At 40.8% G+C, this 26,842-nt stretch overlaps 1 protein-coding gene and 1 long non-coding RNA gene across 9 annotated transcripts in view; one reads left to right on the forward strand and one right to left on the reverse strand.

Moving 5' to 3' along the window:
- Klhl8 (kelch like family member 8) overlaps positions 1-26,842 on the reverse strand; it is a 60,415-nt gene that overhangs the window by 8,799 nt on the left and 24,774 nt on the right. For 7 of the 8 annotated variants that reach the window (XM_059274860.1, XM_059274858.1, XM_059274856.1 and 4 more), the window contains 4 exons: positions 9,728-10,276; positions 8,330-8,516; positions 4,030-4,173; positions 2,264-2,375 (listed from right to left, as the gene is read on the reverse strand). In XM_059274860.1, the coding sequence (XP_059130843.1) occupies positions 2,264-2,375; positions 4,030-4,173; positions 8,330-8,516; positions 9,728-10,276 (992 nt within the window). The remainder of the gene's footprint in view (positions 1-2,263; positions 2,376-4,029; positions 4,174-8,329; positions 8,517-9,727; positions 10,277-26,842) is intronic. The other variant, XM_059274862.1, reaches the window with a different exon arrangement.
- On the forward strand, positions 17,171-26,387 carry LOC131920489 (uncharacterized). Its single transcript, XR_009381657.1, has 2 exons — positions 17,171-17,249; positions 26,252-26,387. It is a non-coding gene; the product is annotated as an uncharacterized LOC131920489 (long non-coding RNA).

Below are 26,842 nucleotides of genomic sequence, written 5' to 3' on the forward strand. Positions count from 1 at the left end.
CTTCTTGAGCGTTTTGTCTACAGAATACTTGGTCCTCTTGTTTTGGGAGCTGCCACTGTTGGCTGCACTTAGTGGTGCCGGGGAATTCAACTCAGGACCTCGGGCATGTCAGGTAAGCACTATGATACAGAGCTGTATCCTGGGGCTACTGCCTTTCTGAATCCTGTTTTGGTGACATGATTTTAGTTGCTCTTTCATCTAGATGTTGGAAGTTACTATTCAAATCATTAATACAAATTTACAAGAGGCTAAATTACTGAATCATGTAGTTAACATTCTCCCCTTTAGACAAGCTCTAATAATCAAAATACAGTTCAATTTATTAAAGATGAGAATTTAATATATCTTAAAATTGTAAAGAAAACAGAAATTGAGAGAGCTATTTTCTTAACAAGATAATAATAAGCCTTAGTGCTAGTTAGTATCATGTTTGAGAGAAACACTACATGAATTGTCATTAAGGTCAGAAACAAGACAAAAATACCTGCTTCAATTTCTATTCATATGGCATCAAATTATCAGCCAATAAAGGAGGTATGTGAAACAGATTAGAAACCTAAGAACATATAAGGAAGGGCTGGAGGGATGCTCAGTGGTCAAGAGCACTCACTGCTCCTGCAGAGGACTGGAGTTTGATGTCTCACAGTCTTGTCAACCCACTTATAGACGACTGTGTCTCTAGCTCCAGGGGATCTGATGTCCTCTCTGGCCTCAGTGGGCACTTGCATGCATGCATGTACACACACACACACACACACACACACACACACACACACACACACAATCTATAAAGAAAAATGTATTGAAAAACTGGCAAAAGTTGGCAGCATTGCATCGATGCTTATTTCTGACACTGAACTCCAGCTGTGAGATGTTAGATATGGGAAACTGGGTGAAAGATATATGGATACACCTTGGCAAGACGGGAACTTCAAGCCAGGTGATTCTTAGCTCTAGAGGGCTACCCTCCAGCACTGGAGGACTTTTAGCAGCATCCCTGAGCTCTGCCTATGAGATACTAGCAGTAACTGTCTGGCGGAGGAGGTAATATGATCTTCAGCTGAGAATACCTGACACCTGGAACTCTACATACTCTTGGATAACAAGTGTAAGGTCTGCCTGGATGACATGAGATCCTGTCTCGATACAACACAACAAAACAAAAAGAAACAGAGCACAATACCAAGGGCTGCTGAGGTGGCATTTGCCACTGACCTTGATGACCTGAGCCTGACCCCTAGAAACCACGATGGAAGGAGAGAACCACTCCTGTGAGCTCTCCCTGACCTCCACACACGATGGAAGGAGAGAACCACTCCTGTGAGCTCTCCCTGACCTCCACACACGATGGAAGGAGAGAACCACTCCTGTGAGCTCTCCCTGACCTCCACACACGATGGAAGGAGAGAACCACTCCTGTGAGCTCTCCCTGACCTCCACACATGCACTCCTGGTGCAAGTAGGCATGCACCTCCCTTCTCCTCCACCAAATAAATAAATGAGTGCAAAAAGCATTTTAAATAAAGTTAGACAAAATGAACAAAAAAAGGAATGCTACCATATTTGCAACTTTTCTGGAAAACCAAAAACAACAACAACAAAAAACTTAAAGTCGTTTCAAACAAAAAGTTTCCAAAAGAGCAGCAAGGTTTCCTACAGAAGACTGTGGCTACCATGATGGGAACTAAAAGGCAAGTCCATTCATACCAGTTTGAAAGTGCGTGTGTGAGTGTGTGTACACGCACATGTGTGTACAGGTGCTGGAGGAGTCCACAACAGGGTGTCAGCCTTACAAAGCTGGAGTTATAGGTGGTTGTGAGCTGCTCGATGTGGGTGCTGTGAACTGAACCTCTTTAAGAGCTGCACACACCTTAACTGCTGATCCATCTGGCCACATCCTTATGATTCCATTATTTTTTTTTAAACATTTATTTATTTGATGTGCATTAGTGTTTTGCCTGCATGTATGTCTGTGTGAGGGTGTCTGATCCTCTGGAACTAGAGTTACAGACAATTTTTAGCTGCCATGTGGGTGCTGGGAATTGAACCCTGGTCCTCTGGAAGAGTGCTATTGACCACTGAGCCATCTCTCCAGGCCCCTATGATTCCATTCTTAAATATAAAAAATTGTGATTCTTTGACAAAATGGGCTTGAGAAGGATAAGTTTCTAAAAGTAGAAGAAAACTTCAAAATAAGATTTTTTTTTCAGTATTGTCTTTTAACTTTACACTATCAATTCAATAGGAATTTGCAGGGACCTACCTCTTGGTGTTCATTGACGCCTTCATCATCCATTTATTAGTGAGAGGATCAAACATCTCCATGCTACCTAAATGCTCATTCCCATCATGTCCACCCACTGCATACACTTTACCTGTCAAAAAAAGAAGTATTTTATTTAATTCCCAAGTGTTACTATTTACATGTAAACAATACATGACTAGAATGTCATAATAAATTAACTTTTAACATTTCTTTTCTGTTCAACATTGAATTGAGGTCATCAGTAGGAAGTGAAAAATCAGTGCAAGTTTCAATACACATGTCCTTGTGTGTACGGCTATAACGCTTTCAAACATCGTTCTTGGGTTTCACCACTTTTCCTCAAATAGTAAATGAAATCATTAATTCTGCTTTCAAAACAGGGCAATAAAATGGAAAAAGGCTAATAACAAATAAGGAAAATATAGAACTGTTAATACAAAATGACCAACCTTTTTCTGAGTAAAAAAAATAGAATACAGAAAGTGAGAAGACTGTGGTCTATCACCAAACTATATCCTCAGCTGCCTCAGCATTTTCCTACACTGTACAGTTAGAGAAATAAGATTTTAAATCATTACTAAAAGTTAATTAACTGCAGAACCCTAGAAAAATTGTTAGAAGGATTTTAAGAATCACCGTTTCTTCACTTTATGAGAGAACTAATGTTTCTGAAAACACAGAGGCTGGGGATAGCTCGGCAGTCAAGAGTGCTTGGTGCTCTTGCAGACAACCCAACAGTACCACACTGATGTTCGAAACTGTCCAGAACCCCGTTCCAGTGGGATCTGATGCCCTCTTCTGGCCTCTTCTTGCACCACGTACACACATGGTGTACATACATACATGCAGACACACAGTCATACACATAAAATAAAATTAGCTGGGTGGTGGTGGGGGCACACCTTTAATCCCAGCACTTGATGGATCTCTGACTTTGAGGCCAGCCTGGTCTACAGAGCGAGTTCTAGGACAGTCAGGGCTACAGAGAAACCCTGTCTCAGAAAACCAAAAATGAATAAACAAATAAACAATAAAATAAATAATAAAAAAGTCTCTTAAAATATATAAAAATAACTAAGGAGCTAGGAATGTAGCTCAGTTGGCAGAGTTCTTGCTTACCACACAGGAAACCCTGGGTCAGCTTCCAGCACTGAGTAAACTAGATGTGGTGTGCACACCTGTGATCCCAGCCCAAGAGGTAGAAGCAGGAAGATCAGAGGTTCAATGTCAGCCTCAGGTACACAGTGAGTTTCAAGACCCAAGGGACCTTCTCTTGAAAATTTTAGTAAAAACTAAAACTGATTTAGAACTAAAATATTTACTGTAATTGATCCCAGGACATTTCATACATAAGGTAAGTGTTCTACCACTGAGACACGTTTCCAGCCCTTGGCAACTTGAACCAGGGTCTTGCCATGTAGCTCAGGCTGGCCTGGAACCAAAATCCTCCTGCCTCAGTCTCCAAATGCTGGGATTATAAGTATGTGCTACCATGCCCATCCACAAGAATTTTGCTTTTCAGCTGCTCATTTTAAAATTTATATACCAATTTGATAATTTGTATACCAATATACTAATTTCTATACCAACATGCCAAGCATCTGTGGACAGAGGCAAGCAAATGACCACCACTCAAAAATTTCATCAATATACTAAAATACTTTACAGTTAATATGTTTCCTTATAAAAAGAAAATCTCAAAGCTCATGTAATTAAGAAAAGCACCATGGTTTTATGATATCATTCAGCAACAACAGACCCACCTTCCACAGAGATCACACCCACATGCCGCCTTCGGCTATTCATTTCTGGTCCAAAGAACCAACTGTTTTTGTTGATAGAATAGCATTCAATACTACGAAAGGGGTCACCAGATCCACCTCGACCACCTACACAGAACAGCACGCCTGAAAGCAAAGCCACAAGACACAGATCAGTAGCATGGCTCTTTAAAACTTTGTTTTTAATTAGTGGGGAGAACAATTGTCAAATTCTGAGTAACTTTTTTAAAGGGTGAGTTATGAAATCGAATTTTGTTTTTGTCCCCTTTCCTTGAACTTCTCAAAGAATGTGATTCATCGGTTATCTATCCTTTTCTGTATCCTCGCTCATTACAAGTGTCCTTGCTAAAGTCCTAACAATCATCATTTCACTTGTTTTTGTCTAGGGAAAAGGACACACATACTCATATAATGCAAAGAGAGCCTCTGTCCCGGCCACTGAGGAGCTGCCCACCTTAATCAACCTCTAAAGTCTCCCCACTGAACATAAATGCAGAGTCAAATATGTCCACTTACCTGTTTGGAAAATTCCTTTCTTTGGTGCCTGTGACACCCAGGTTTCCTTTCTGTTTCATGTTCCACACACTGCCCACTCATCACTGTCTACACTCTTAGGAGAGGTTCATCTCTGTGTTAAATTGCTCGTATCACGGTATCTTCAATTAACATGCCTAAGCTATGCTGCCACCTGAGCCTACAGAGCCCTGAGACCAGTGTGCCCAGAGCATCTCCTTCCTTCCTTTCCCAACATGTCACAGCTGTTAAGCTGCCCCTATCTCGGTGCAGGTCTCCACCAGCTACAGCTCAGTTGCGAGATCCAGCCTGTCCTCACTAAGAAGCCATTCTGCTTCTAGACTGCCAACAGAACTGTGATGGGAGTGGCACTATTAGGAAGTGTGGCCTTGTTGGAGGAAGTGTGTCACTGGGGATGGGCTTTGAGGTCTCAGATGCTCAAGCCTGGCCCAGTGTGCTGTTCTCTTTTCCTGCTGCCATGGATCTGGGTGTAGAACTCTCAGCTACTCCTCCAGCACCATGTCTGCCTGAATGCCACCATGTCCTGCCATGATGACAACGGACTGAGCCCCTGAAACTGTAAGCCACCCCAATTAGATGTTTTCCTTTATAAGAGTTGCTGTGGCCGGGCGGTGGTGGTGCACACCTTTAATCCCAGCACTTGGGAGGCAGAGGCAGGCGGATCTCTGTGAGTTCGAGGCCAGCCTGGGCTACAGAGTGAGTTCCAGGAAAAACCTACACAGAGAAACTCTGTCTCGAAATACAAAAAAAAAAAAAAAATTACTAAAAAAAAAAAAAAAAAAAAAGAGTTGCTGTGGTCATAGTGTCTCTTCACAGAAATAAAACCCTAACAAAGACAAGGACAATCTGATAAAAGACTATTTCAACACTTTCCCATAACCTCTACCCAAAAACTTCAGCAAATGCCTTGAATTGTAAAAATGGTTAAGATGACATATTTTATATCTATTTATCACAATCGGGAAAAAGCAACTTTAATGTAATTCAGAATCAGTATTCAGAAGGTATAAAGTAGAGATCTGGGGTCTGACCCTCAGTCTCTGATTCAGTCATTTAGGGAGAGATTTAAGGATTGTATTTCTAACGGGCTCCTAGGGGTGACCGTTTTCATCACACTCTGAGTGCCTTCAAGGTAAAACCTTAGGGCTAGAGATGTGCTCAGGGTTAGAATGTTTGTCTGAGGGCTGGGAATCATCCCCAGGACTGCAAGAAAAACAAATGATGCCTTTATCACAGCATAAATGCCCTCTAGTCTAACCCTATCAACAGTTCAAGCTCCGGCACATGCGTCCAGTGCCCATCCTTGGAGCTCCTACAGCGCTTTTGGTAACTATCATTCACCTACACGTGACTGAAATGTCCATACGCTGACAACCACCACCCCAAACTAGAGTACGACTGTGGTAGTGAGCGTTATGCACTAACTAGATAGTGCCTGGCATGTGCTCAGCTGTGGAAGTGAGTGTTTACACACTAACTAGACAGTGTCTGGCATGTGCTCAGCTGTGGAAGTGAGTGTTTACACACTAACTAGATAGTGTCTGGCATGTGCTCAGCTGTGGAAGTGAGCATTTACACACTAACTAGATAGTGCCTGGCATGTCCCTGGCACTCTGGGGAGGTAAAGGAGGCTGAAGAGCATTCCCGCTAACTGGCATCCTGAAGACGATCTGTGTATTATTTAAAACAGAGGATGAGCTTTATTTTCTCTTTAAAACTTTTCCTGTCCCTTACAAAGTAGCCACCAGCACTCTGCACCCCGCACTTGGTGGGCCCAGCAAAGCACCTGCACTCCTCTACTCAATTTATCTGTTCAATTATCTTTCCCCAACCAGGCTGTCTGCTTTTCTACAGCCCGTTCCAGAGTCTGCAACGGAGGAGGCATTTAATGTCTGCTGAGTGACTACAGATGAGTGAGTTTACCCACTCGTGCTCCCTTTCCCACTAATTCAACACTTTGAGTCAGAGAAGCTCAGGTCAGAGGAGACCTAAAAGATCACGCAGTCAAGTTGATAATAAACCGAAGCCTCGAAAGATTAACAGCAGCAGGATTAGAATCCCAGAATGTAATCTTATTCTTAGATGACATTTTTTCTAAACTACATCAGTCACCTTTGAACATGTTAAGAAAGAAAAAAACAAACAAAAAGCTAAAATGGAGGCAAAAATATCAGAATACAAATGTGGTTTCTGTTTAGTTTGGAAAATTCCAGCCCCATTATTGGTTGTCTCTTCCCTAAATGGAAGAACACCATCTACCTCATAAAAGGCTGAGTCCTTTGTTAAAACCCGCTCTGTAATGTTCTTATGAATTATGAGACCACACACTGACATTTGGTATATTCTGGCATGAACCGAGGCTGCTGAGATGGTGAATTTAAATCTGGGTTTGCAGAAGGCTTGCCTAGCATGCGCAGAGCCCTGGGCTTCACCCCACAGCAAACAAACCAGCAGAGAAAACAGTGGACTTAAAGATTTTAATTAAACATCTTAAATGTATGAGACAGGATTCACAAAAATAGAATTCCGTGACGGGGGAAAAAAAAAGGACCCTTTTTTAAAGACATGGTTGGCCTGGAAGTTTACATAGTCACTGTGTAGACTAGGCTGGCATCAAACTCACAAGATAAAAATCTACCTCCATCTCTCTCAAAAAAGTGCTGGGATTAAAGACATAACTAAAAGTGTTGCTAGCTGTAACTGAAAACCTTAATTCTACTTACTAACATAAAAAGAAGAAACAACGGTCTAATTATTTAGAAGAACATCTCCAGAAGCAGGTGGACTCATACTGAAGGCACCCTTTTCTGTGGTATCAGGCTAGTCCCACATCACTATTGGGTAACAATGCAGAGGAAACCTCTGTACAGGATTCCGTTTGCTGAGCTGTTGGACTTCACTTATGTTCTCTTATCCTGGTCAGCCGGGGATACACGGGGACTTCAGGCAAGCCTGGGTTGTATACCCATCTCAAAACCACACACACACACACACACACACACACACACACACACACACACACACTCTTTTCTTGGGGAAATATAAAGTCTAAAAGTGGTATAACTAATGTGAAGCTGTATGCTCCTTAAATATAAGAGCTTTAAATTCTAAGGGCTTAACAGCCCTTCATATAAATGTTTTTATGCTTTTCTTTTGATTTGGTAAAATATAATGACAAGTACTGAAATATGTAATATGTGTCAAGTTCAACGTTTGGCACTATAGATATGAGCCTTAAACATCTTCAGCCATTTCTTAAGAACATGTCAATCTCAAGACACGTCAATAAACAGATTACAAAGCAACATAGCCAAACAAATTCCAACAAAGCTCTCTAAAGGCACCAATGGTGGCCAAAGAATCACGGAGGACCTCAGAGGAAAAGCTATTACTCTAGATTGTGTAGAATTTACAGCCTTTTATAAAAACTGGCTATTGTAGCCAGGCAGACTGTGATCAAGCATTCAGGAAGCAGAGGCAGGGCCGTGAGTTTAAGGACAGCCTGGGCTACAACGGGATTCTGTCTCAATAAAGCAAACTCAAAAAAACAAGAAATTGCTGTGTTAGTGAAACTAAATGATGTACATTAAGAATCGTGGATACACACATACATCTACATACTAATTATTATCTTAAGACACTCAGACCCGAATTATCTGACTATTAAGTTTAGGCATATATAACCCAGCCCTCAGATACGTCAAATGCCCTTTCTGGCAAGTGGCTGAAATGAGCATAATTTACTCACCAGCTGTATGCTTCCTTGGGGTAGTGCGGACTGTGTACTCAAAGTCAGGGACTGGTTTGCTGCTCAAATGAAGGTGATAGTTCCTTGCTTCATCCAATAGATCTCTACATTTTAGGTTTTGTTTGACAATCTGTTCTTTTGCCACAACACCCATAAGAAAATCAACTGGCAATAATGGCAGACGAACCTATGATCATGAACAATTACGAGTGGAAAGTTAGAAGTTGAAAATAATTGTTACACATGCTTTAAAAAATCCAATTATAATCATGCTTTGAATGTGTTTTCTTCCTCTGAATATAAATATAAATAAATTTGCTCTTAATATGTTAAGATTTTGATAACACCATTAAGACTTTTTATTAAATTTGAACATAACTGAGTTGGTGACTCATGTCTGCAGTCCCAGAATATGGGAGGCCAAGAGAGAAGGGCTCTGGATTTGGGGCCAGTCTAAGTGACAGAGTACCAGGCTAGTCTGGGCTATATAGACTCTGTCTCCAAACAACAAACTGAATTAAGTTCCCAATGGTTTTAGCTTTGTTTTGTTTTGAGACACATTTTAATGCAGCTCTGGCTGGTCTCAAACTTGCTGTGTAGCCCAGGATGCTTTCCAGCTCTGCTCCTCTTGCCTTATCTCCTAAGTGCTGCAATTACAGGCACGCATCACCACGTCTGCCTTGTGCTGTGCTGAGGATCAAACCCAGGGCTTTATGCATGGTAGGCAAGCATTCTGTCCAATGAGCTACATCCCTACCCTGATCCAGTATTTTTATCAATTACAAAGTTTTAACAAAGCATTAATTCAGAAAAAGGTAAGTAAGTGAAACTATTCCTCTTCAGGTAGCATCATTTTACTTCTAAGTAAACAAAGTCAACAAAAGGAGGAAGAGGTGGAGGGAGAACAAGAGGAGACAGCAGGAAGGAAACAGACCACAGGGTACAGACCCTGGAAGGCCTTGTTGTTAGTTCCTCACCAAAGTACCCACAGCACAGTTACAACACAGTGACAATCATAACACGCATTCCTGAGGTTTCAAAATAAACTTCAGCATGCAAAGTGATGCCATGTGGTTTTTCCAGAATAGATCTATAATCGTTAGGAATGGCTACACTTTCATTAGGAAAATGCTTCATTAAAACTTAGAAACTTCATAACAAAGTCAGATATAGGTTTCAGGTACAACTATTTCCTAACACAGTATCCATTACTATTTTTCATATGAATATTTTAAATATTTAAACTAAAAATCATTCCATTACAACATATCCAGATTACCTTTAGTGTAGGAACTGTACAGGACATGAAGAGTTAACTAAAGATTGCACCCCTTAGCAATGCACAACGTACTTGCTCCCACGTAACCTCATCCCCACACAGTCCTACTCGAGCCCCACCTGTGCAAGTGTCTCATCCAGCCATTTAGAGTGATGCTGGGGATTGGCAAGAAGCCACTTGATAGCAGCACTGTAGACCTGCTTTTCACTGTCGATGTTGAGATCGCTGGAGGACAGAAGCTTGTGGAGGTGCTGGGGTGACACACTTACGAAGTCTTCACACTCCACCACTTCAGTAAAATGCTCGCAGGCATACTGGTCCGCCATGTCCATCAGGTCTATTCGGTTGTGACTCTCCGCAAAGGCTCGTACTGCCAGGCAATTGGAGGGATGAAAATGTAACTTCATGTATTCACAGCAAGCCCTGGCCACCAGTTCCACCTGCAGGATACAGGCTGCATACAGGAGAGGCTGGACGTTGTCTACTGTCAACGTGAGCCGTGAAGAGTAGACGAATTTCACCAAGTCTTCCACGGCATCACCATCAAAGTCTCGAATCTCAATCAGCGCCTGCTTGGCTTCAGCCATTTCAGAAAGAAACATGGCTCTGAAGTAGGGAATCACACAAGCTAGCACCAGTTTGTGACAGGAGATCAGCTTTGAGCCAACCTGTTCAAAACAGCACACACAATGAGAGGGCAGTTCCAGAGCACACTCACCCTCACGTCAGCAGAGAGTACATGCTGTGGACAAGGACAAGGTTCTAAGCAGCTTGGACTCGAGGGTCATCTGAATAACGCAATCCTTTAGCTATTTAGCCTTCAACCTAGGCCAGTTTCTTAAAGTTAGGTAATTTTCATCTCCCAAATTTTCCACATGGAACTAAAGTTGTCTGTATTATATCATATTTGAGGATCATTTTGTGAAATAGTAAACATTTTTAAGGTAGCCTAAAAATATCATTTTAACAGTTATCTGAGTGCTTGGACTATAACTTAGTGGTAGTGTGCTTGCCTTGCATGTGTGAGGCCTTAAGTTGAATTCCCAGCCACAAAAGTAAAAATTGACAACACTCTATTACATAATAGTGCAATTTCCAGAGAATCACTATTTTAATACTAATTTCCTACCAAAGCTATAAAAATCAATAGCTAGAGTGGTAGTTTGAAAGAGAATGGCTCCCATAGGCTAATATATTTGAGAGTTTGGTTCTGAGTGGGTGGAACTGTTTGGAGAAGGGCTTTGAGATTTCAAAAGTCCATGCCATTCCCAGTTAGCTCTCTTTCTTTCTGCCTCTTGGTTGTTGTCTCAACATGTAAGCTGTCAACTACTGCTCCACACCATGCCTGCCAACCTGCCTGATACCACACTCCCTGCCATGATGGTCATGGACTCACTCTCTGATACTGTAAGCCCCCCATAAATGCTTTCTTTTATAAGTTGCCTGGGCACAATGCCTCTTCACAGCAACAGAAGAGTAACTAAGATGGTCAGCAAATTATTTTCATGTAGATTATAATAAAACTTTGATCTTCTACACCTCTATTTCAATTTCTTGATTTAAAAAAAATTAAAATGTGGTCATGCCCTCCCAACCCCAATGTACTCTTTTAGAATATCCATCCTAAAGTCTAAAGATCTTTGGATAACTATATATGAAATACACAAAAACCTGGCCTTTTACTATACCAACTCTTCTCTGATGTTATGATTTCATCATATTCTGTAAAGTTTATTTCTGTATTTTCCTTTCTGGTACATAAAAATACTTATCAGTTAGCAAAAACATTTAATCTTCCTGCAGTTTCCCCAACAAAACAGCTGCCGTCAGGACACTCCCCCTTAGGGGTAGGAGTTTGTCTTAGCATGTGAGTACTCAGTCTACTCACTAGCACCTAAACAATAAAGGTTGTAAAAATGCTCACCCATATATAACTTTAGAGCTTTCCTTGTAAGGAAGGTATTTTCTTATTTTCCTTATATAAATAAATATACAGTATTTAAAAATATTCCCACTAGTAAGCATAACAGTACACAAACAAGTTTACCTCATGAAACAATCTGACCTGAAGGCAATGTACTGGCTGGTTTTGTTTGAGGTATTGTGCCTATGTAGTTCATTTGGAAATGTAGGGTGAAGTTCTAGTTTTTAAAAGCTATTATTATAAACTATATAGGATAATCGGAAACATAGGTTAGTGGTTAGTCATTAATAACAATCAAATTTGTAGGTATGTTAGGTATGCTTTCCAGATCATATAGAGATATATTTTATAGGTGGTCTTGAAACCTTTCAAAGACTTATGGAATATGGCATTTAAAATGTTTTGTTAACCTAAAGTTTTTCATGACAATGAGACACATCTGCTCCTGGCAGCACCAATTTACTTCAGAGATGATGGGCATTGAAGAGACTCCTTATGGAGGTTGCTTTCATTGTGGCAAGGTTAGTCACTGGGCAAAGAAACTACTCTTGCCTTTGAAGGCTGACAATGTGCTGTGCAGTCTGAACATGCAGGACACACAGGAAAAAAGACTGTTGAACTTTGCCAAAATAAGGCAGGATAGTCCTTCAAAATTCCTGCTTCACACAAGAGTCTGCCAGATATTCTGCAGGGCACAGAAGAAAATGACTGATGAACTTTGCCAAAACAAGGCAGGACAGTCCTTCATATTTCCTGCTTCACTGAAAAGTCTGCCAGATACTCTAGCTGGCACATACCCAAGATGACACAAAAGTTGGCAGAGGATGCAATGGGGGAGTAGAACTGGAAGGAGTTGGGGCATGGGGCTAAATATGATCAAAATACAATGTATTTTGGGAATCCATCCCAAAGAATTAATAAAGGGAAAAATTTCCTTATAAAGTTTTTAACAACTCACTGGACAGATTACAGCAATGAGATAGAGGTAAAAATCGCAGACATATAGCAAAACAGCTAAGAAAACAACCAAAAATTCTTGACTTTTAGGTAGAAAAAAGAAATCAAGAGTTTCAAATTCACAAATTAAGAACATCTGAATAATGTTAATTTATTAACTTCGTATTAATAACAACAATTTGGGGACTAGGGAGATAGCTCCGTGATACACTGCTTGTTATGCAGCATGAGGACCAGAGTTTAGATCCCCAGCATTCACATAAAAAGACCATGTGAGTTTGGCAGCCTGCCTGTAATCCCAGAGACAGAGACAGCAATCCATAGGGCAAGCTGGCTAGCTAGCAGAGTGGAAAAGATGAGCTCAGGATCTAGTGAGAGAACCTGTGTCTCAGAAAATAAAATGAAGGGGGCCTGAAGAGACCTTGTGTCAGCTTGTGGCTCTACCCACACATGTCCACATGCTTACACACAAGTAGAACACACACACACACACACACACACACACACACACACACACACACACACAATAATGATGACGATGATGGTCAGGGTTCTAGAACCAGGAACTAAGAATATTGGTACCACACAACCAGCTCCCTGGAAACCCTGCCTCTTGATGTGGACAGAATCCTCCTCAGCTCTTCACGGATCTTCTCATCTTAGTCTTCCCTCCCAGCCCATCTCTGTTCCTCTCTGCCACCCACCCACGTGAAGAAGCACTCCCTACTAGCAACCCACAGTCACTACACTATCCTAAGATCCAGAGATGGCAACAGAGACCAAGGAACACAGCACCCACCCAACAAAAACTTGACCAGATATCAATACCTTGAATTACCTCAATCATCATGACTCAGATGCCTCGATACCAGTGCAAAAATACAATCATTAACACCCAAGACATATGCCTTCCCCATAACCCAGGAAGCCTCTACAATAGACCCTGTAGCAGAAATGCAATATGGCTAAGGCACAAGGCAAGGACAATTATATATAAAATGGCAATTAGAGCTGGGCAGTAGTAGTGCATGCCTTTAATCCCAGCACTTGGGAGGCAGAAACAGGTAGGTCTCTGAGTTCAAGGCCAGCCTGGTCTACACAGTGAGTTCCAGGAGAGACAGGGCTATATGAAGAAATCCTGTCTCAGGAACAACAACAACAAAAGAATCATGAATTAATAGGTGCAAGAACCTTAATGAAAACAGTTCAAGACATGAAAGCAGAAGTAAAATCACTAAAGGAAATCCAAACTGATATTGCCAGTGGTCATGTCAGAGGAGCAACAGGTGGCAATTGAAGTTCAGGTGTCAGCCACCAGGGGGCGACTTTCTGGTGGGTGAATCTCAGATAGTCAAGTCCCCAAGACCACAGACTCCAGAATGTCTTTGCTTCTGCTCTGCCTTTACATGTTTGCTGCTGCCATCTTTCTCTGGTATCTGGCATGATGTGATTGGGTGTGGGGAGATCCCCACTGCCTGTAATGTAGTGTGTTTATCTCATGAAAACATCCAGTTCTACTGGGCATTTTTGCCTGTGGATTATTATGAAGATGATTTCTTCCTAAGCTGTACTGTCTAATTGATGATGATAATAATGTTAGTTTAAATAGAGTTGTGATGATAAAAAATAAAACAAGGAAGTGTCACACAGCTAGAACTCATGAGTTTCTATTGAGGAGCAGCATAGACTGTGACTTAGGTTAATGATTAAGAAAAACAGCTGAGTCCCAGTAGCCCAGCTAGTTTAAGTTCTTCTAATCTTAATGTTGGGAGATGTGTTCACAGGTTTCAGAGTGCATCACAGCTGAAACAAAGCTTTGAAAATAACTTAGACTAAGATGTTTTCATCAAATAGCTTTGAGGTGAAAAACCCAAGAAGACAATCTAAAGTTTTAGAAAGGCACATAGTTGAATGAGAAACTCTTTAAGGTCAGGGAACAAGAACAAAGTAGACCAATTATCATTAGCTGATGTACCTTTCTTGCTAGGATTGGTTGATGACCAAAGGTGATGATTAATTCCTTATACCCATTCCTGTCCTCAATCTCCTGAGATAAAAAACTGTTGTTGAGTGGGTATGCACCCTAAAGATTTAAAGTAGAGCTGACTGATTCTTTTTCATATATAAAAGTTTAGGCTTGTAATTCCTTTAAGATTCCTTATGAGATTATCTTTCAAGATAATAAAGTAATTGGCCCTTTCTTTGTAACTGCAAAATGCAGCCTGCCGGTAAAAGACCTGACTGAGAAGATTATCTTGCTTGCCCACACGGTTAATCTATAACAAGTTGCTTGGGTATGAATATACGTGGGTTCTTGGGATAATTTGTTTTTCACCTATAATACGTAAAATGTTTAATCATATAAGAGATATGGAAAACATGCTGTCTTTGTACTTGTATTTACTGTAATCATCCACTTGAAAAACAGAATGTAATCACATTGCAATTTTTTTAAAAGATTCATTTATTTATTATGTATACAGTGTTCTATCTGCATGTACCCCTGCCCACCAGAAGAGGGCACTCGATCTCATTACAGATGGTTGTGAGCCACCATGTGGTTGCTGGGAACTGAACTCAGGAGCTCTGGAAGAACAGCCAGTGCTCTTAACCTCTGAGCCATCTCTCCAGCCCCACATTGTAATTTTTATACTGCCTGAAAGACTGTGGTGAGGGTACCTAAGCTTTAAGGGAAAGACTAAAGAGAGAGTTAAAATGGGCTACAAGGAAAACATCAAGAGTGAGGGGAGGAAATCACCAGGAAAATGAAGAATAGAGAATGAAAACGAAGAATAAAGAAGAGGTCTGAAGGAAACCATCAACTGAGTGTGTGTCTTTTCCTGAACCCCCTTAGATAAAAAGGTCTAGTATCCACTGACACCATGGATTCCCTTTGAGCCCTGTGTTGCTGGAGGCTGGCTCCCCAGGCAGCAAAATGAAATAAAATTTGGAAATTAAAAATTTAGGAAGTAAAAAATCCCAAAACAAACCTTAGAGGTATGTTGTAGGAACCCATTCTGTTCAAACAATGACCTTTGGGTTATCTGGCCCAATGGGCGTGACCCTTTCTGGGTACATGACCGGTTAAAACTGAGGAGGGGGAGTGCTCACTCTCTCTTGGGTGGTAGAGACAGTCAAATATCATGAAGCAGCTTGCCTTGGTCCCCTTCCCACCCGGGACAGCAGGACAGGACAGCGGCAGCTGGACCGCCAGGATCTACAGTGGGACGTCTTCCTTGTATTAGTGAGTCTGTTTCTCCACTGCACCCCTTAATTAATTGATATGGCACCTCACACGGCACAGGGAGTTCCTGGAAACAATGTTTCTTCTAGGAATGACCCAAACAGAAGGCTCCACCCTTCTGGATTACCCAGACGATGTGGTAAAAGAGGGCATTGGACCAATGAATGCAGGTCAACAAAAGACAAACAAGGCAACCCTTCACCATCTGGAAATGCCTTGGGGGCCTCTCACAGGACCCCAAGATGAACGTGGTGCAGCCATTCCCCGTCACTGTGGAGGAAACTCCTCCCCAGAACAATTAGAGGATCCAGCACTTATTGTAAAAAACTCCTACTGCTTTTGATGATACAATAGCTTTGGAAGATGATTCAAAAATTCCAGGAAGAACCATAAAACAAATATTTTGGCAGACTTCTATAAATGACCAAAGACCAAAGCTATGGTGATATTTTATTTGTGCTGAAATGTGATTTTATTTGTATGTTAATAAATAAAGTTACCTGAGGGTCGGAGCTAATAGCAAGCCACTTAGCAGAAGTCTGGCAGTGGTAGCACATGCCCTTAATCCCGATCACATGGCAGGTAGATCTCTGTGTGTTCAAGGATACAGCCAGCATGGAGACACACGCTTTAATCTCAATACCAACCATAGAGACTTGGAGGTCTATATAGACAGGCAGTGACAAGGAGTTCATGTGGTTGGGTTTACAACCAATGAGAAGGCAGAACAGAAAGTCAATAAAAAGACACACAGGAAGTAGGTCTCTTTCTGAGGTGATGGACGACAGCAACAGCGAGGGTTAAGAAGGCGGTCTTGGTCTTAGATCTTGGCTGCTGCTCTGACCTCTTGAGCTTTTAACTCTGCATTTGGCTCTGTGTTTCTTACTTAATAAAACCGTTCAGAATTACATCTACACAAAGCTAAGGGTATACTTTAGTCTTTAAGCTCTATAAGTTATTAAGAATTACAGGTTAATAATCACCCATGCTTGTCAAACTTACAGCCATGTTAGTTAGGTTTTCTAGAGAAACAGAGATATATTTCAGATGGATAGGTAATATTCAAACACTTCAAAGACCAGAGAATATGGCATTTAGTGTTTTAATAACTTAGAATTCTGTTGCTGTGAGACCCGATTGCTCCTGGCAGCACTACTCCTGAGAGGATGATGGGCATTGAAGACACTCCATATGGAGTTTGTCTTCTTCTTGGCAAAAATGGCCTGCTGGGCATAGAACGTCCCTTGCTTTGACTGCTGACAGTAAGTACACTGTCCAATCCAGACATATAGGACACAAGGAAAAGTGACTGCTGAGCCTTGCCAAGACAGGGTAGGACAGTCTTTCAAATTTTCCTGATTCTGAAAACAGTCTGTCAGATATTCTAGGCCTGTAGCCAATAGTGGATGACCCAACATTGCAGAGAAACCTTGGGTAACTGTCCAGGCTGCCAGCTGTCCCTGTCAATTCACTGCATGTTTCAGAAGTTGTTTGCTTGCACTTCCTACTTACTCAGGTAATATTTCCCTTCTCATGTGTTTGATGGGGTTGAAGACTAGATGGTCACAGTTACAATACTCTCATATCTTAGCTAAGAGCATATCAGGTACAAGATTTAGACCCTTCAGGATAGGACAGCTATTGGAGTAATCTCCATAATCTGCCAGTTACCCTTGGTCTGGACATTTAGTATGTGTTTCTTGATATTGTTAAAACTGAAGAAGGGGCATGCTCACTCTCTCTTGGGTGGTTGAGACCTAGTCAAGAGGCATGAAGCAGCTTGCCGTTGGTCCCCTTCCCACCTGGGGCTAAAGGACAGTGGCAGCTGGATGGGCAGAATTGGTGGCAGCGGCAATTTCTTCTTTGTTCTATATTAGTGAGTCTGTGTCCCCAATGCACCCCTTAATAAATTTATACACACATACACCACACACACACACACACACACACACACACACACACACACACACACACTCTACCACTGTGGGCTCATGCCTCAGAGTTTGTAAGCCTCACCAATAGCACACAAGAGATAAAAAAGAGAATCTCAGGTTTTTAAGACAAAATGGTAGAAACAGATACCTCAGTCAAAGAAAATGTTAAATCTAAAAATATCCAGTTATAAAACATCCAGGAAGTCTGGGACACTATGAAAATCTACAAATAATAGGACTAGAAGAGGAGGAAACCCAGATGAGAGGCACAAAAAAATATTTTTAACAAAATCATAGAAGAAAATCTCCCAACCTTGAGGAGGAGATGCCTTTTTAAGGTACAAGAAGCAAACAGAACACCAGACAGAACAAGGAAAGAAATTCCTCATGAAACATAATAATCAAAACACTAAACATAGAAAAGAAGATATTAAGAGGATATTAAAGAGGATATTAAGATATAAAAGAGGATATTAAAAGCTGTGACCAAGTAACATATAAAGACAGGCCCATCAGAATAACCCAACTTCTTGATGGAGACTCTGAAAACCAGAAAGACCTGGATAGATGTTCTACAAACTCTGAGAGAACAGGAATGCCAGCCCAGATTACTATATACCCAGCAAAACTATCAATCACAACAGATGGAAGAATAAAAAAAATTCTATAATAAAACCAAATCTAAGCAGTATCTATGAATTTGGATCTACAAAAGGCACTAGAAGGAAAACTTCAACCTGAAGAGGTTAACAGCACCCAAGAAAAATAATCCCAGACCAGTAAATCAAAAGAGGAGGAGACCCTATACCACCACAACAAAATAAGAGGAATCAATAAACACTGCTTATTGATAACTCTTAATATTAATGGTCTCAATTCCCCAACAAAAAGAGAGACTAAAAATTGGATCAGAAAACAGGATCCATCTTTCTGGAGCATCCAAGAAACACACCTTAACATCAAGGATAGACATTACATCGGGACAAAAGGATGGAAAAAGATATTCCAAGCAAGTGGACACAGTAACCAAGCTGGTGTATCCATTTTAATATCTGACAAAATAGACTTCAAACCAAAACTAATTGGAAGAGATAGGAAAGGACACTGCATATTCATCAAAGGAAAAATCCTCCAATGTAACATTGAAATTCTAAACATTTATACACCAAACACAAGAAAGGTTACCAAGTTCATAAAAGAAACACTACTACAGTTAAAACTATATATTGACCATCATACACTGATAGTGGGGGACTTCACCACCCCCTTTCACCAACAGACAGGTCATCCAGACAAAAACTAAACACAGAAATACTGGAGCTAACAGACATACCAAATGACCCTAACAGATATCTACAGAACACTTTACCCAAACACAAAAGAACATAGCTTCTTCTTGGCACCTCATGGAACATTCTCCAAAACTGACTAGATACTCAGATACAAGAAATAGAACTAACCCTCTGCATCCTATCAGACCACCACAGATTAAAGCTGGATATCAACAACAAAAACAACAGAAAGATTACAAACTCATGGACACTGAACAAATCACTACTGAGTGAAAAATGGGTCAAGACAGAAATAAAAAAAAAGTTTTAGAATGAAAATGAAAACACAATATACCCAAGTCTATGAAACACAATGAAGGCTGTTCTAAGAGGCAAGTTCATAGCACTAAGAACCTACATCAAAATATTGGAGAGATCATGTTAGCAACTCAATGTCACACCTGAAAGTTCTAAAACAAAAATAAGAAATAACACTCAAAATGAATAGATGGCAAGAAATAATAAAACCCAGGGCTGAAATCAATAAAATAGAAACAAAGAAAAGGATTAATGAAATAAGAGTTCTTTGAATAATCATTAAGATTGATAAACCCTTGGACAAATTACCTAGATGGAGAGAAAAGATCCATACTAATAAAATCAAAGACAAAAAGATAACAGACATCAAGGAAATCCAGAGACTCAAAAGGACATACTTTAAAAATCTGTACTCCACTAAACTGGAAAAACCTAAAAGAAATAAATAAATTTCTTGATAAATACCACCTAGCAAAGTTAAATCAAGAGCAGATAAGCAATTTAAAGGACCTGTAGCCAGGTGGTGGTGGCACAAACCTTTAATCCCAACACTTGGGAGGCAGGTGGATCTCTGTGAGTTCAAGGCCAGCCTGGATTATGCATTGAAACCCTGTCTGGGAAAACAAACAAAACAAACAAAGTACAAACAAAGACCCATAACCCTAGTGAAACAGAAACAGTTACTGAATCTCCCAACCAAAAAGAAAGTCCAGGGGTAGATGGGCTTAATGCAGAATCCTATCAGATTTTAAAAGAAGAATTAATGACAGCATTCCTCAAAATATTCCACAAAATAAAAACAGAAGGAATATTGCCTAATTCTTTTTATAAGGCCACAGATACTCAGATACCTAAACCACATAAAAACCCAGCAAAGAAAGAGAATTACAGAAGAATTTCCCTTATGAACATAGACACAAAAAATTCTTAACAAAATACTTGCAAATGAATCCAAGAACACATCAATAAGATCATCCACTATGATCAAGTAGGCTTCATCCCAGAAATGCAAGCATGGTTCAATACGTGTAAACTGATCAATTTAACCCACCACATAAACATGCTGAAAGACAAAACCACATTATCATTTCATAACATGCAGAAAAGGCCTTTAACAAAATCCAATGCCCCTTCATGATAAAAGTCATGGAGAGACTAGAGATACAAGGGACACACCTCAACACAATAAAGGTGATTTACAGCAAGCCCACAGTCAACCCAAATGGAGAGACAATCAAAACATTTTCACTAAAGTCACAAATGAGGCAAGAATGTCCACTCTCTCCAAATTTATTCAATACAGTATTTCAAATCTCAGCTAGAGAAATAAGACAACTGAAGGAGATAAAAAAGGGATACAAATAGGAAAATAAAGATACTTCATCTTTATTTTCAGATGATATGAACTTATACATAAAGGACCCTAAAAACTATACAGGAAATCTTCTACATCTGATAATCACTTTCAGCAAACTACAGGACACAAAATTAACACACAAAATCAATAATTTTCCTATAAATGGCAAATGGACTGAGAAAGAAATCAGGGAAACAATACCTTTCACAATAGTCAAAAAAGAAAATAACTTGGGGTAATTCTTACCAAGAAAATGAAAGATCTGTAAAATAAATACATTGAAAAAAAGACACTGAAGAAGATATCAGAAGATTGAAAGATCTTCCATTCTCCTGGATTAGTAGTAGGATTAATACAGTGTAAAAGGCCATCCTACCAAAAGCAATCTACAGATTCAATAAAATCCCCACCAAAATTCCAACACAATTCTTCACAGAATTTTTTTTATTTTAAATTAATTTATTAATTTCCATTTGAGTGAGATTTTCTTCCCCTTTTATTAAACATAGATTCTTTTCTCATACATTATAATCTAAATACAGTTTCCCTCTCTGTACTCTTTCCAGTTCCACCACCTCCTCTCTTAACTGGGGCCACTCCCTTTCTGTCTCTCACTAGAAAAGAACAGGCTTCCAAGAGATAACAACAAAACATAACAAAATAAAATATAATAAAACAAAAACTATCATATCAAAGTTGGACAAGACAGACTGTCTTAGGGTTTCTATTGCTGTGAAGAGATACCATATCCACGGTATGTTATAAAGAAAATATTTAATTTGGGTGGTTTACAGTATCTCAGGTTTATTAGTCCACTATCATCATGGTGGGACATGGTGGCGTACAGGCAGACATGGTGATGGAGAAGGAGCTGAGAGTTCTACATCTTGATCCGTAAGCAACAGGAAATGAACTATGTCACTGGGCGTAGCTTGAGCATAGGAGACCTCAAAGCCCACGCCCACAGTGACATATTTCCTCTAACAAGGCCATACTTATTAAACAAAGTCGCACCTCCTAATAGTGCTACTCCCCATGGGGGCCATTTTCCTTGAAACCACCACACAGGCTAACAGAAAAATAAAAGAGCCCAAGAGAAGGCTCTAGTATCAGAAACCCTGCTCATTCACACACGCAGAACACTCATATTTCGGTACTAAACTGAAAGCTATAGTACACACACAGGGGACCTGGTGTAGACCCACTCAGGCCCTGTGCCTGCTGCTTCAGTCTCTGTGAGTTCACATGAGCCTTGCTCAGTTGATTTAGAGGACCTTGTTCTTCTGGTGTCCTCCATCCCCTCTCTTCCTCACTCTTCCTGCCTCCTCTTCCACTGGGTTCCCTGAGCTCTGAAGGGAGGGGAGTTGATGAAGCCATGTCATTTAGAGCTGTCTTCATAGAAATTAAAAGGACAATTTTCAGCTTAATATGGACAGGTACACACACACACACACACACACACACACACACACACACACACACATACACACACACACACCTCAAAACCCCCGGGATAGCTAAAACAATATTGAATAATAAAAGAGCTGCTGGAGGTTAACACCATCACCAATCTCAAGTTGTAGTACAGAACTGCAGTCATAAAAACAGCATAGTATTGGAGTAAAAACCGACACGTTGATAAATGGAATTGAATTAAAGAATCAGATATGAGTGTACATACCTATGGATACCTGACTTCTGACAAAGAAGCCAGAAATACACACTGGAAAACAGAGCATAGTCAACAAATGGTGCTGGTGAAACTGGATAGCTTCATGTAGGAGGATGTAAATGGATCCATACCATTACCCTGCACAAAACTAAACTCCCAATGGATCAAGGACCTCAAAATAACACCAGATATCTTGAATCTGACAGAAAAGAAAAATGGGAATAGTCTTGAAGTCACTTGCACAGGAAAAGACTTTCTGAACAGAACACCATTAGCACAGATACTAAAGACCAACAATTAATAAATGGAACCTCATCAAACTGAAAAGCAAGCTTCTATTGGAACCAAGAGGCTGGCCATAGAATGGGAAAAGATCTTTGCCAATTACACATATGACAAAGGTTAGTATCTAAAATTTATAAAGGACTAAAAAACAACAGGAAAACAAATACCCCAATTTAAAAATAGGGTACAGAACTAAGCAGGGAGTTCTCAAAGGTAAAACACAAACGGCTGGGAAGCACTTAAATCCTCAACACCCTTAGTCATCAGGGAATGCAAACCAAAACTACTTTGAGATTTCATCATATACCAGTCAGATGGCCAAGATCAATAAAACAATTGATAGTTTATGCAGGCAAGGATGTGGGGAGGTGGGACACTCATCCATTGCTGGTGGGAGCGCAAACTTGTACAGCCACTATGGAAATCAGCATGGTGGTTCCTCAGGAACCTGGGAGGATATGTAGCTTGGATCCGACTCTGTAATTCTTGGGCGTATACCCAAAGAACTCTACATCCTACTACAGAGATACCCGCTCCACCATGGTCACTGCTGCCTATCCACAATAGTTAGAAACTGGAAACAACCGAGAGAGCCATTAACTGATGAATGAATAATGTCAACGTGGTACATCTGCACAACGAAATATTGAAAAGCTGTTAAAAAAAGTGAAATTAGCCGGGCGGTGGTGGCGCACGCCTTTAATCCCAGCACTCGGGAGGCAGAGCCAGACGGATCTCTGTGAGTTCGAGGCCAGCCTGGGCTACCAAGTGAGTTCCAGGAAAGGCACAAAGCTACACAGAGAAACCCTGTCTCGAAAAACCAAAAAAAAAAAAGTGAAATTATGAAATTTGCAGGTAAATGGAAAGAGCTAGGGAAAAAAACCATCCTGAGGTAACCCAAAAGACAAATACTGCATGTTTTCTCTTCTAGGTGGATGGTATCTTTTAAGCCTTTGATGTGCATGCTACAATCCATACAACCACAGAGCTTAGGTACCTGGTAAGGGACTCCAGAGGAGATGATCTCCCTAAGAAGGGGAAATAGAATAGACAGTTATAAAGAAACAGGGTGGGTGGGAGAACTGGAGTAGGCTGATTAAATGGAAAGAGGGATGGATGAGAGGAATAAAAGGAGAAATATGGAGAGGGAAAACTAACACTAAGGGACATTTACTGGGTCATATGAAAACTCATTACTGTAGAAGCTTCCTAAATATATATACATTTATGAAAGAAATCTAAATGGAGTCACCAAATAACTGTAGAGACAATGTTCTAACTAGACATCTTTCACAACCAAATGAAACCTCCAGTGTCAGGAATTGGTTATATCTAGTTGCGTTGTTGGCCCAAGGGGCCTTATAGGAACTCCCAAACATCTCAGGCTATTGCCCAAGCAATTGCTTGTTCTCCACAAACTGAGGGTAAGGTCCTATTGTTAAAGAGAACACTAACCTATCTCACTGAACATGGGGAAGTTGAGCTGGTACCTAACCAGAGGCTTCAATCCCACTGACTAGTGTTCATGGTACTGGAAGGTACTCTGCAAACTACCAAAGGAGAAAGGTGACCATCAATCAACTCAGCTACAAGCCTTGTGATCTACAACAGTGACCTGCCCGTAAGATACGCTAGTGAAATATTGGCACAAACACTGTGGGAGTAACCAACCAGTCTCTGATTGGAATTAAGGCCAACTCCATGAGACGGAACCCATGACAGCACTTCTCAGGTGGCCAAGAACCTGAAACTGAGTAGGTCACCGGTCCAGGGGAAAACCAAATACCACTGTTCTGCTAAAGGAATATAGCAATAAAATGACTCCTAGTGACATTCTACTACACCCAGGACCAGGGCCTCACTCAGCCATCAAGACTCTTCTCTCCTGCAGATGGGAACTAACACAGAGACCCACAATTGGACAACATGCAGAGAGTGAAAGACTTTGGAGCACTCAGTCCTAAATGACATGTCTTCATCAAACCCTTCCCCAGGGCTCAGAGAGCTATGTGGACGAGGAGGAGGAAAGACTGTAAGAGTCCAAGGGGATGGACTGACAATGATACTAAGGAGACAGTGTCTTCCAGACACAACAGGACTGACACACACAAACTCATGAGGAGACTGTGGCAGCATGCACAGGGCATGTACAAACTCAAGCCAGATGGGGTCCCAGTGCTGAGAAGGGGAAGTGGACAAGGGCTCCCACCCCATGAAGAAACCCCTACTCAGCGGAATTAAATAACCAAATGCCTATTGGAATAAACCAGGCTGCTCGGGGTGATAGAACAGCTAAGACAGAGAGAACAGAAAATTCAGGAAAAGCCATAAAGCAATTTTTTGGGCAAACTTCTATAAATGAACAAAGACCAAAATTAACAATAAGAATAAATGTTTTGTTGTCTGGTCTGGTAGACATAGGTGCAGACATGACAATAATTGCACCAGAATTTTGGCATCTAAATTGGCCTCTTCAGGAGGTCAATGCTCAGCTGTTAGGAATTGGAACATTATCTCAAGTGAAATAGAGTGCAAGATGGCTCGAATATATAGGTCCAGAAGGACAGAGAGGAAAATTAAAACCATATGTGGCTAACATAGCTATGAATTTATGGGATCGTGATCTATTACAATAATGGAATACTCAGATTAACATCCCTCCAACCTCAGAAACAACCATAAACTAGCACAAGTTTCTGAGAGAAATATTAGAAGGTATTATTCTAATGAGTGGTCACCAGCCTTCCAGATTGTACAAGAACAGGGTACAACAACTGATGATCTTCCAAAGACATCAACAGCTCTACCTTTAAAATGGTTAACAGACAAGCCTGTATGGGTTCAGCAATGGTCTTTAACAACAAAGAAACTCCAGGCTTTAGAAGAGCTGGTACAAGAGCAGTTAAATGCTCAGCATACTGAAGAATCAACCAGCCCTTGGAATTCTCCTGTACTTGTTATTAAAAAGAAATCTGGTAAATGGAGAATGGTAACAGACCTTAGAGCAATCAGCAAAGTAATTGGGCTCTCTACAATCCAGAATTCCTTTGCTTACTCTGTTACCTAAAGGATGGCCTCTTACAGTTATTGATTTAAAAGACTGTTTCTTTTCAATACCCTTACAAGAAAAAGACAAGAGAAGGATTTGCCTTCACAGTTCCTACTTATAATAATTCTCAACCGGTTAAGAGATATCAATGGAGGGTTCTCCCACAGGGAATGTTGAATAGCCCAACCCTGTGCCAATATTTTGTACAACAGCCATTGGAAGTGATATGTAAAAAATTTCCTAAATCTGTAATTTACCATTATATAGATGGTATTTTACCAGCTGACTCAAATGTAGATACTTTAGAAAGAATGTTTGAAGAAGTAAAGAAATTTTGCCTTGTTGAGGATTACAAATTGCTCCTGAAAAGATACAAAGAGGTGGAGAAGCTATCTTTACTCGATAACCACTTACAAATGAAAAACTGGTTTTCTCCCAAGGAGTCTCACTGGGCATTAACCACACTTAAGGGCTGGCCCATGCCTGTAGTGGGTAGCCATTCCAGCTTTGATCTGGAAGTTCCAACCCCCATTGAGACTTCAGCAACTGTCACGCCTATAAGGCGGGGCCAAGGGAGGCGCCTGGAGACCTGAGATCTGGATGGCCCTGAGCTCTCTCTCTCTCTGTTCCAGGACCCTGGACGGTGGAGGTGGGCCAAGCAGAGCTCCAGAGAACACCACTGGACTGCGATACACCTTCCCCAGACCCCGCGACCTACCTATCCCTTAATTTGTAAGTTATGCCATTAAATAAATCTCCTTTTAACTATGTGGAGTGGCCTTAATAATTTCACCAATACATGCCTAGCAGTCAATGGCCGACACAGACTGATCTCAGTGGTGGTGGTGTGGACTCTTTGTCTCGGGTCGCTTTGTTTGGGCGTTTTTGTCTTCCTAGTCTTTGCTTGTGTGTTATGGCTTCTGATTTTGTGGCGTTTGTGTGTGTCTGTGGTGCCTCTCTCCTTGGGTTGTTTGTATTTTTGTTGCCTGTTCACTTTCTAAAGAGAGAGAAAGAGAAAGGTGTGGAGTCGGGTGGGTGGGGAGTGGGGAGGATCTGGTAGAAGTGAGGGAAAGTGTGATCAGAATATATTATATGAAAAAAGTTTCAATTAAAAAACAACAGTGAATTAGTACAACAACGTGCCCATTCCAGGCACAGAGCAGCAGCACAGGCCTGTAATCCGACACTCAGGAAATTCGAGGCAGAAAGAGCATGATTTCAAG

Source organism: Peromyscus eremicus, chromosome 10 (assembly GCF_949786415.1).
Source record: "Peromyscus eremicus chromosome 10, PerEre_H2_v1, whole genome shotgun sequence".
NCBI classification, from domain to species: domain Eukaryota; kingdom Metazoa; phylum Chordata; class Mammalia; order Rodentia; family Cricetidae; genus Peromyscus; species Peromyscus eremicus.